This window comes from Polyodon spathula, chromosome 23, assembly GCF_017654505.1.
Source record: "Polyodon spathula isolate WHYD16114869_AA chromosome 23, ASM1765450v1, whole genome shotgun sequence".
NCBI lineage: Eukaryota > Metazoa > Chordata > Actinopteri > Acipenseriformes > Polyodontidae > Polyodon > Polyodon spathula.
In genome coordinates this window covers 3,144,081-3,156,438 of record NC_054556.1, presented here as the reverse complement: position 1 = coordinate 3,156,438, position 12,358 = coordinate 3,144,081, and the positions used below count along the sequence as shown (strand labels likewise).

Genomic DNA, 12,358 nt, shown 5'->3' with positions numbered 1-12,358 from the left:
TTTTTAAAACTGTTTTAATATTGCGGAGGCCAATGACGGGAACTGTATTCTCATCTCAATGGCGCTCCCCCCTCTCAACTTATTTATATGTTTTTCAACAAAGATCCCAGAACAGTTAAACTGTATGTATAATACAGAAGGATTTCATACAAATGTCCACACAAAAAAAAGACATCAATTGTTAGCATTGATGATCAGCTCGTGAGGCACAACCTAGACCTGGTTCCACAGGCATGAACACTCGTCTTTTCATTGCACAATTTGGATCTAAATTCAGGATCCGTTTTTTTTTGGATCCCGCTAGGAAATGGTCAGATTGGGGTTGAGAGGAGTGGAGAAGCAGGGTCACATGGCACTGCCCTCCGGAGCTCAGTGCAGTCTTCTGTCACAAGAACAGTCATTGACACACGTGGGATGTTCCTGCCAGCCTGTGCCACCAGGAGTGGCTCCAGGCATTCACGCAAGCATTGTAGAAATCAAACCATTAACCTCTTACCTACTGATACAATAAAAAGTGGTCCTCGCTTCTTATTAACATGACAAGAGGTGCACATTATACAGTACAAGGGATGCAACCCAAGGCTTCTTATACGCGATACAATTTCAAAATATTAGAGTGGTTACAAATAGATTGAGTAACTGATGTAGTTCAAATCAGCTTTGTTGTTTTTAATTGATTTTGCAGTTATAGGGTGTTTGTTTAAGTACAAGGGTTGAAATTGACTTCACATAATTTCTGTGTAATATCCTGCAGGTACAGGATGTCTGAATGTTTTTATCTTCCCATTAACAAAGAAATGAACAGATAATAATAATAATAATAATAAATAATAATAATAATAATAATAATAATAATAAATAATAATAATAAAAAGTAATAAAATACAACCAAATTCTGTCTAAAAAATCAAGGCGACATTCTGTATCTGTAATACTTTCAGGTTTATTTAAATAAGCACTTTCTTTTTTGCCTCTTGGCATTTTGAAATTATGAGCAGCATAAACCAGACCTACTGGGTCAATATGAACATTAAACTACATTAATTGCATTAGAAAGCTAGCCTACATGTGTTAAACAAAAAACAAGCATGTGTCTGTAACTTCCTGAAGGGCTGTCCTTTGTCCAATTTTACTTGTAAAATAATGAAAAGAAAAACAAACAGGATTGTGCGAAGTGTTGTTCGGACTCCACTGATTTAGGATGTGGGTTTTAATGTATTGATTTTGTTTTATATTGAATTTAATGGGGTTGTTTACTCGGATGTTAATGTAGTTATCTCCTTTTACATACTACTCCTTCTGTTGACCTGAATACAATGGGATTGTTCATTTAGATTTTCAGGCAATTACCGGTTTACATTTTTCAGTTCCATCCTTTGTCAATTTATAATGCAGGGTATAATTTCAGATTTTTTTAATGCGCCTTTTGTATCTTTTTTCCATGCAGCATTTTAGAGAACATCTTGACAAGCTTTTTGCCAAAGGAATCGGGATGCTCAACATCGCTTTGACTGAGGCCTTCACTCTTCTTAACGATGTAGGTAAACTTCAGCCACGTGTATTACAACACTAAGCCCAATGGGTTTCCACCCTTCCCCATTGATCCGAAGCTCCCAAAGGACGTAAAAAGATTAGAAGATCGAGAGGGTCATCATAAGCTCCTCAGTTTTGGTCACATACTCAGTTTAATCACTTCATGCAGCACCTTTCAGTGACGTGCAAGTGTATTGCCGGAATCTTTACACTGGCAAAGAAATCCACAACATTTACTCATTTACAGGATCTACAGTAAAGTAAGTAAGATGACAAATGTTGGTATTCTGCAGAGACAACACTGCAAAATAAAAACACTTAGCTGTCTTCATGCTCCCTGTCCTATTCAGCCTGGGGTATTTCACTTGGTTTTCTGTGGGCCAGATCCAACTTCTGTCTTCCCTTCAGGGCTTGTACAGATGGTGTGTGCTGGGGAATCTGTCTGCTTCTGACTCCAGACATCATAATGTTTTATAGGACAAAAAACAAAGCAGATACTGTGAAAATCGCATATAAGTGAAACTAATATGTTTTGTAATAACTCATTTTAAGATTTCACAGGAAGAACCTAGCTTTGTGCACATGTCTGTAATTTTACCTTACACAGTAAGATACTGTACTTTTCAGTCATATTTTGCTATTAATGTGTTTTAATGAATTGCAAATGTGTTTAGTCAAGGATACCAGCATTTGCATGTGTATTTAGTGTCTTTTTGACAGCTATAAGGAGCTATAAGGATGCTATTTTTTTTTTAATTTAAAAAGGAAGTAAGAAAAAGGAAAACTCCAGGCATGTTAAATTTCTTCCTAAGGCTGTCGATGGCATGCTGCACTGGAGTTTCATTTCATTGCATTTTATTGTAGTTCGTTATAAGATCCTTGTCATTGGGATTACCATGGAAAATACTTTCATTGCCCTCGCTACTTCATAGAGAGAGAGAGAATTTCAGGTGGTTATTAGATATTAAGAATTCTTATGTGCTATATGAATCAACTGATCATACTGTCCACCGGGAGCAAAATCCAAATGGGGTTTATCAGAATATTATTTTGGATGCTGAAGATTGTTAATATTGATATTTCATGTTAATAACACCAATGCATGTCTTTATTAGTATAATGGTTGTTCACCATTTTAATGGGATTAACCCCCCCCCCCCCTTACATTATTAACTGCAGAGATGCTAATACTTCCATAACTGTTTTGGATAAGCAGGACCCCCCCAGGCTGATATTAAAAATCAACATACTGTAGTTGACAAACATGTGCCTGAGAATGAATCTCGGCACTTCAGCTCCGTATACGTTTTAGTCAGTAAGATCTACATTAGACAGTGTGATGCAAATGTATTTCATTTTGTAATGAAAACAAGAAATGGTTGATTAATTAAAGGGCTATTGACCTTAGACAACAAACAAGTAGTGCACCTGCACCTGTTTTTCTTTCTAAATAAAGTGGTGGGGTGAGGGACAGCGTTGTGTAATAGACAGCAGCCGTCACGGATTCTGTCATGTCCCCTGTCGTGATGCAAGATGAGGTTAAGAGCTCTAAAACCAATACTGCAAGCGAGCCTGGCTCTTCTGCCCTGTGGTTAAGATGCTCTCTTGTGGTGCGTAGGGTCTCCCTTTTGCGCCCAGCCTTTGCCCTGTTAAGCTTGGATTTGAGGAATATTTATTTGGAGATGGGGATTTGCGAGCGCTTCTGGTTTTTGAATTGACCCTCAGTTCTGCAGGAAGACTCTCAGGGTTCGTGTGGCACATGTACTGCAGTGGCAGCTCTTAGAATTATTTTACCTTGGGCTATTATTAACCTGTCTGCTTCAAAAGAGAGATACAGTACTGCAACAAAGACATACTCATGCTTTTTAAACAGCCTCGGACCTGCTTCTTATTCTAGTAGGCTTAAATCTGCCTGCTGTTTTGGCAGGTTTTTTTTGACACAAGTAGAATGAAGATTTTTTTTCATGGGTTGGAGCAGTACAACCACTTTAGGCTGCAGAGGTTTACCCAGGAGTTAAAACATCTCTCATAAGAGAGACCTGGCAAAGATAGCAATAATACAAATCCTAACAAACACATTATCCCAGCACACTGTCAGACACATCAACCATCCACATTGTACATGCAGACATGTACACATAACAGTCTCGCCATGAGCTAAAACTGCAAACTCAATAAAACCGACTCTGCGTTGTGCTCTCTCTCTCTACCTGTGGCCTGTGAGGTGTCCTCTGTATTCACTCTGAAAGGGTTATAGAAGTCAAGGTTATAGACCTGCTGAAAGTCAGTTTGTTTCTGCATGATACTCACTTTATATTAAAGTTATTGTCCCGGCCTTCTCTATTAAAGTCCCTCCCTCGAGTTATATTCAAAGAATGTGCTGGTACTCCCATTCCTATCACACTCCAACAGCAGTGTCTATTTCCACAGACTTACCTTAGTACTTGTATTGTCTTTATCTTTAATTATGTTTGCTAAGGACAATACATTAGGGGAGACACATAGAATAATATAGAGTTGAAGGCTGGTGTTATTTTGTTATTTGCTTCAGCCATTGTTTCCTTATCAGTTTCTAAAACAGTGTATATTCAGTGTTTATAAATGGAAGCTGTTTTCATTATGCACACATTTCATTACAAGGAACTTCATGGGAAAAGTTCTCATTTCTTTTTAAATGGAACTGCAACAGTATATATTAAGCTTATCTCCTGAGATGCATTATAGTAATTAACTGATTCATTGACCTGTGACAAACTCAATGTTGGATGCACACTGTTTCCAAACATTATCACCTAACAGTCTGTTGCATATTTCATTGCTCACAAAGGGGAACAGTAACTGCAGAGCAGTTTGTCTTCAACAAGCTCTGTGTAATTATTCAGATTTGTGCTGATCACCAGTGAATGCATATGCTTTTTTTGTTTGTTGTCCACAGTGCTTAGAGACAAAGACAAATTAATATGAGTCGTCTGATTTTTCTAGCATAGGATATTATGAGCTAGCTGACTTTATCAACATAAATGGATCGATATAATAATGAATGTCTTGATTAATGATCTATATAATAATTAATTAAATGGTTGATTTGATTGAATGATTAAATTACATTTAAAAAGTCACCTCTGGGATGTTAATTATTAGAATATTCATTAATATATTAACTATAGTACAACTTTTAATTATGTAAACTGTTTAAAATGATAAAATAGAGTGCATAGGACTGCTCTTTTATAAAAAATAAATCAATGTACTCTTGGCAGCATAGAGTGTGAAGTGTATTATTACTAAAAGACAAAACTCATAGCTGCCTCATTTGCAGCGATTTTATATTGTCACTTTACAGGGTGTACAGTACTTTGGCAGGTTTTTTCTTGCTCATGTGACTCGTGGTGTGGAAGGTCTCTGGATTATTGTTTTCCTCTTGCATTGTAACATTGTAGGGCAAGTTTACACAGACTTACAGTGCGGTTGCAGAAATCAGAAGGAGGTGAACTTGAAGAGTATCCCACGACAACTGATGAAAGGTTCATCACTAAATCATTCTGTGCTTGGCCTCCTTTTCTGTTTCTGAATGTAGTATAATCGAACTGGTCAAGGAAGTATCTGCAGCCAGGCCATCATGCTGATCACAGACGGAGCAGTGGACACCTACGATGCAGTATTTGCAAAATACAATTGGCCAGACAGAAAGGTAAGTTGGCCGTCTTCTCATAAATAGTTTTAAACATTAATAAAAAATAAAAAAGAGAAAATGTCAATACAGATTAAACCGCTTAAATACCCAATGGGGACGATTCATTAAATACTTTTTCTCAGGGCCTCTTAAACCCAGAGGCATGTTTCTGAATTCCCCTTGGGGTGTGGGACAACCTTACCTGCATGACAACATATTAAAGACAAAGTCTAATAAACATTGACAGCATCCTGAATAAGACCAGAAGGCACCAGAACCCTGACTTTCACCCTTTACCTTCAGTTCCCCTGTCTTTCAGGATACCGTGAAATAGCATTATAAAAGTGCTGAGGCTGTGTGGAGCAAATTGAATGCCTCAGCTAAACCAGTGCCTGGTTGGAATTCAATTGGAGAGTTGTTGGGTGTCTTTAGCATGTATGCCGTTATTGTTGCAGCTATTGTGTGTGCCAGCGTTACCTAGGTAAAGTTTTTTTTTTCTGACTTTGTGTGACACAGCATACTTTAAGAGCTGATATAAGCACTTACGGCTGGCTTCAGTAACATGCTAAAAGATTATTTGGCGAGGCTGAACATGAAACTTGATTGATTGTGCCGTAAGAAGAGAGAACAGTCCATGGAACTGTTTATCTTTGGCGTGATTTATGTATTTATTTATTTTTATAATTTGTTAGAATACTGCAGTGGACTGGCAAAGAAACCCAGAATGCAGTAGTTGTTTACATTATGTCTAGTAAACCTCCTATCAACTAGGGACTGTGCCCTAAAATCTAGTCAAGCTTGTGAAAGCTAAAGATGATGAAGATTCCTTTACAAAGGAAAATAGACGAATAAACACATTACACATACTGTAACTAAAGAAAAACCTCTTAAAATTGTGAGATTATCAGAGCCTTTTTATTTTAATCGCTTTGTGTCCCATTCATCCCTCATTTCAACACTCTCTGGGAGTGTTAACAAAATGAATCTCTCTCCTTTTGGAGTTTAATTTAATAAACTTGTCAAAGCATTTGACTGAGCAGCTACAACTGATGATGGATCTCCTCCTGGAGACAGTGTGTATCCCTTTCAAGAGTTCATAGGCTTTATAGAACGCTTATGTCTCATTATGGTCTCAACAGCAGTTTATGCCCTAATAAATCAGGGGCGCTTTGCAGAGAAGCTCCTGACAGTAATGAATCCTTCTACTGGCGTTTCCACTTCACAGACACGAATAATGAAGCAAAACTGCCCCATCTGGCCACTCCGTGAGAGTGGAGGCACAGTGGGGAAGCTTGTTTTCCCAAGCGTGACAAAGGTCATTCCATGTAGCCGTCCTGAGCGATAGCAGCAAGCTTGTGAATGACAATGTCGAATGAAGCCGTTTATGAGCTTTTATCATTGTAATTACCTTTATTAGTCGTGCTGTCAGTCCCTTGTTCTGTTTTTTTTTTTCTTGGATTGTTTGCTGACAACGTTTTTCTGCAGCAGTAGGTTTGTGACAGTGTTTTCCTGATAGCTTTGAAAATGTAAAAATTATATCCGGGATTATTTATAAAAAACATTTTACAAAAAAATCACCATGTTTCTTTTGCCAGTATTCAACGCTATGACATACATCATATTTCAAATAAATTATGAAAGCCCTTCATGTTTTCTACCATAAAATGAATCCAGATTACCTTAATATTGAATTGACAGTTTTTAGCATAGCTTTGAGCAAATGCTTTTATATTATTCTGTTATATCAAAATTGTTAAAAAATTTGCAAATCCCCTGTCTGCTGAACTATGGTTTATTTTGATATATATAGTGAGAGAGAGAGGAAAATCAGGCTTGTAATGCTTGAAATTATGGTTAAAAACATATGAGCATTTAAGCCCATGTAAAGTCTATGAAAATAAACACTGATAGATCTTCTTTTAGAGTGGTGTGTGTTCCTGCTGTTCCAGCCTGTTCTCCCCTTTATCCTTCCCCCTGAGCACTGATGCACACCCCTGTGCCGGCCGTGTCCTCTCCCTGTCAGCATCTATTCATTGAGGATCCCTGTCATTTGCTTTTCTTCCTTCCCACTGAGGGGAACCTGCTGGCTCTTTCACTGAGGCAATATACCAAATCATTGTGCTGTGCAACAACTAAGCAAAATTATGCACATGTTATTTCAAGTCCTACTCTGGTTGATTATAGAAGGATGTTTAATGTCAGTGTTTGCAGGCGTTGTTTATTGTAACTATTATTATTATTATTATTGTTGTTGTTTTTTGCTGTTTATTCATTCTTTCATTCAGTACAACATAAACACCCTTTCTTTTTAAATTTAAATTACAATAATATCCAAACAGTAAGCAAAGGCCATTTCTTTTGTAAATTAGTGAAATGAATGTGTTCTTAATTCCGTATTTATTAATTTTGATAAAAAGTGTATGGATGGGGTACAAAGAAGGGAAGAACGATACAGTCCCTTACCCCTGCTTAGTTCAAGAATACATATGATATCAAGTGGAGAGATGCATGATGTTTGTCCATGTTGATAATGTGGACATTAACATTCTTCTTGTTTAAAACTACATAGTGTGCACTAAAGTATAAGGCTGCAATTTAGAGAGAGAAAAAAAAAGTTCTCGAGCATAAAAACAGTTCAGCTTCTTCTCTTGAGGGGATTTTGGAGAATATCGAAATGTAAATGGGCATCTCGGCAGCTGTGCCCCTCCAAGCGCATTCCCAGCAACATCTGGGTTACTCAGCGCTGTGTTTGGCAGCTTTGGTTTCCCTTCTGTCAGGAGGAGCAGCTGGAACAGCACAAGCTCTTATTCATTTGGCAGAATCATTACCTTGGATTTGGACAACAGGAGTGTTCCGGATGGTGTGCTACAAAGGGATGCAAAACTGGGGCAGAAACAATTGTCCCCTTTCCCAAGAGGGGCTGCGCTTTTAATCAGCTAGTTACGCACATTCTAGAATTTGCAATTTCAAGAGTCTAATTAGAACCCCTAATTCCTCTCTTAGAAACAGAATGTTGATGCAGGTTAATATGAAGCCTCCAGAGTCTCTTTTTTATCTAATTAATTTGCCGGCAGTTTGGAGCTAATTAGCATTGTCTATTAAATACTGATCCCTTCTTTATTTTACTGCAGGAATATATACATATTGCAAGGATGTTAACAAATAAAGATTTAAAAGCATGTTTGGTTAAGAGATTGCAATGTATGTACTTGGTTCTTGGTTAATACGCTGCAGAGTATAATGTGGTAGCTGTTAGCAACAGCTGTTTAATTCTGTAGTTGTATTTTAATAATAGTATTTAGTATCATGGAATTTAATACTGATATCTCCAAGGGATACAGCTATACAAACACATAAATCACTTCTATTTTCACCAACCGTATGAGTTATATGTTCCACAGTATCAGAAAAGGGTGTTTTTCCACACACGCCTTAAAAAATAAAGAATGTTTATCCTTCTACCTGTACTGTGGTGTTTTGGGATCCGTCCATCCCGTCTAAACGTATAGATGGTTGAGCTTCTTTTTAAAGAATATAAGGGTTTTTTTAACCTGGAATGTGGATGGGTACTGTGGTTTTTCTGCACCAAAGGTTTGTGAATTAAAATCCTATCTGAATCAGACTATAATCACTATAACATTAGTTTTCATTTGCAGAGCCTTATAATTTAAGTTACTTTAGTTTACAGCATCATTTTCCACATTTCAAATTTAGTTAATTTTCCATTTCCATTATACAGTAGTTACATAGAAGCATTTGCGATAAAACGCCAAATTGGACTGTCCCAAGTTTTTTTTTTTTTTTTTAAACTAGGGATAAACAACCCTGACTGTTGATTTTAAAGAGATCATACTCAGCACAATAAAAGTGCTACCACTAATATTGTTCAAATATAAGCTGTTTCTTTTGTAGTCTCTATTTTGTTTTGGCATAATGGTATGCCAGTGTCTTTTGACGGATGTTTTTAAAAAACCAGAAATTTCCAGCTTGTTTTTCAGGGTTAATGTGGTTTTTGAGAGAGGTTTTAATCACCATAATGATTTATTTATTTATTTTTAAAACAGAGATTCATTTTGCTGCCATATTGAATTTGTAAAAAAGAAGTTGACATAGCAAGGCCCATTTGTTGTGTCTAATGTCAAGAAATTACAGGATAGAATATGCAACGTGAAATAATTTCACATTTATCAGCACAGGATAAATACATGGCCTTATCCAACATCTCCAAAAACAAAACTTCAGGACAAGATATTACCCCTAAAACATTTATGATTAATGTACAGTGAGAAATAAATACAGGGTGCTTTGAATGTATGAGGAGAATAAATCCAACACAAAGGTTTTTATACCAACCTGAAAGATGATCATCTTCAAGTACACCTTACAGCTATAATATATCAAGCCTGATTTCAACATAGTCAGCGAGTCGACTAAGCAACGGGTCACTGCTGCTATTGCAGGGTAACGTGATTTTGGTGTCCCAGTGAAATGTGATGGCAAAGATTCCACTTGTCATTTCACCTTCGGTCACGATTTTTTAAAACTACATTTTTAGAAACGGTTTGTGTGAACTCTGTGGAGTTTGAGAAGTTGCCCTGCCGTAACTTTGAAAAAAATATATTATGCATTAGAAAATGAAAATATAGGAAACTTAATAAGGTCCACACAGTGACTGAAGGGAGTATACTTGTAAATACATGCAAGCCAGTTGTCTCCACTTTCTCCTTTTTTGTTGTGGCATGTTCTCCACCACTAAACAATAGCACTGAGACTAGAGCATCCGGAGGCCTGGGCTTACAATTATCATGCACAGTCAATTCCGAAAATGAATTTCTGCTCCATTTTACTTAGGGGTGTTTCTTCAAGTATAGAAGCTTTGCAACAACCCAACAACAACAACAACTTTAGAACCTTTTAAAAAGTCAAACTGTCGGACCGTGTCTAATTCTGATGCATTAGGTCCATGTGTTTTGAATTCCATTACTTAAAGCTGTAACATGCTTTATTTCCTGTGTGTTCTGTGTTTCTTTTTTGTCATTCTCTTTTTATGTTTCTTCTTTAAACTAGTTATGTAGTTTTTAGCTGATTATTCACATACTTCACATAAAATTGACTAAAAGCCACAACTCTTACTGACTGGTCCCCTTGTTGACTATGTATTATTAAGGTAGTGGGGGAAAAGGGTAATAATGTATTTCTATCAGTTCTCTGCTCTCATCTAATGCTGTGTGTGCAGAAATCTAGTCATTTTTTTTCTGCAGCGGCTTGTCCTTCCCAATTATTGGATTTATCCCTTCCACATTCACTAATATAGGAGGTAAATTGATCTTAAATTAAAACTTAATTATGGGCCATTTAATTCCTTATATCAGTGATGGTGCAAGTGTGATAATTGAGAAACCTTTGCTAAAAAATAATAATAATAACTGCATATAGAGGTTGTTATTTTTAGTGCATAGCTCTTTTCTACAGAACATAAAAGATTATTGTATGGCACACATTTTACAATGAACCTCATTCTGCAAAAATGATTCTGCTCTGAGGTTTGTGGGTTCTGGGAGTTTAATGCATTGTTAGACAAGATCCAAAAAACATGTTGTGCATTGCTGCAAAAGACAAACATGCTGTTGTTTCTAAACCATTAGTACAGAGTATTAAACCCCCCCAAAAAAAAAAAAAAAAAACACACATTTACAATAACAGTAAATCATACTCCTGTACTAGCAACAGTTGCTGTTTCTAATTGCTGTTTCTAATGCCTTGTACTTGTGAAGACAGTTTTACACTAGTAATAAACTATGAGTCTGTCAAGACACATTAAATAAGAACCATTTAGTCTTTTTTTTCTTCTTTTCAGGTTCGCATATTTGCCTATTTAATTGGACGTGAGACTGCCTTTGCTGATAACCTTAAATGGATGGCCTGTGCTAATAAAGGTCTGTATTTTAATTGACTAATTCATAAATATAACTGGTGGAAGAAAGGCAAAGAGGTGGTGCCGCTGAAATCTTTGTAACTTTGATTATTGTATGGAGATTCTGGTAACGCTGTACATTGTGTGTCCAATTACTGTGTTTTTAATAGTAGTTACTTTGTAACTACATGTGTTATTACACATAATTACAATGTTATTATGCATATTTACAATGTACTTCATGTGTCATCTTTTTTGCAAGATGTAACTAATTTTAAAACTGACTTTTCTGACACAATTGTTTACTTCCATTTGTGGTGGAAAAAAATGTACACATTAAGTGCATTGTAACATTGTTTCTAGTAATTATGTGTAAGTATTTGCTAAGTAATTACAATATAAATAAACAGAAATGCTTGATAAAGGACATTAAACTTTATAAACAGTAACTTGGCAGAAACAGCAGTAGACAAGTATACAAAACACACAGTACAGTATTAAAGAGGTATTAAATATTGTAATGCAGATGGTATAAATGTTCTAATGTTTGGTGGTATTGATAATGCACAGTGCCATGTCTACACCAGAGGTCTTGCACTACCCCAATTATTGTTTTCGGTAGAGCCTGTTAGCACTTCAATGGCAAGTACATCATCAAAGCATCACTGAGGCAAACTGGCGCCAACTATTCTAGTTTGCTCTTAAATGGGTTATAAAATGTACAGCCTGAAATGTTTCAGTGTTGTTTAATGTTGTTGTACTCTTCAAATACAGAGATTGAATGGGGGCAAAATATTATATATGATATTATATAGTTGTTGTTGTTGTTGTTGTTCTTCTTCTTATATTCTTATTATTATTATTATTTTATTATTATTATTATTATTATTATTATTATTATTATTATGGGGTGAAGATTGGAGCTCAGTAGCATACCAGCATTTATTTATTTTTTTTTTTTTTTTACTTCAGTCTTACACTATGAATGGTTCTTTTATTTTCTTCGCACCTCCCCCCTCGGCTCAGCCCAGATCTGTACCTGGAGAAGTTAACATCAGCACTCCGGGAGAACAGTAAAGGGCGAGTAAGGATGATGTGGGGATTGGCTGAATAAGTGTGCCACAGTTTAAGCTGTGCATGGGTGGGCTGAAGCATAGTGCTGTCACTGAGGTCAATGGCCCTAAAATCAATTTTCCGTACTGTGATTTTCCCCATGGATGCACAGCACTGATGGAGGC

General features: G+C 36.4%; 1 protein-coding gene across 1 annotated transcript in view; it reads left to right on the top strand.

Annotated features, from left to right (window-relative positions):
- LOC121298277 (voltage-dependent calcium channel subunit alpha-2/delta-3-like) overlaps positions 1-12,358 on the top strand; it is a 145,103-nt gene that overhangs the window by 74,002 nt on the left and 58,743 nt on the right. The window contains exons 10-12 of the mRNA XM_041225311.1: positions 1,448-1,537; positions 5,111-5,224; positions 11,064-11,142. Coding sequence (XP_041081245.1) covers positions 1,448-1,537; positions 5,111-5,224; positions 11,064-11,142 — 283 coding nt within the window. The remainder of the gene's footprint in view (positions 1-1,447; positions 1,538-5,110; positions 5,225-11,063; positions 11,143-12,358) is intronic.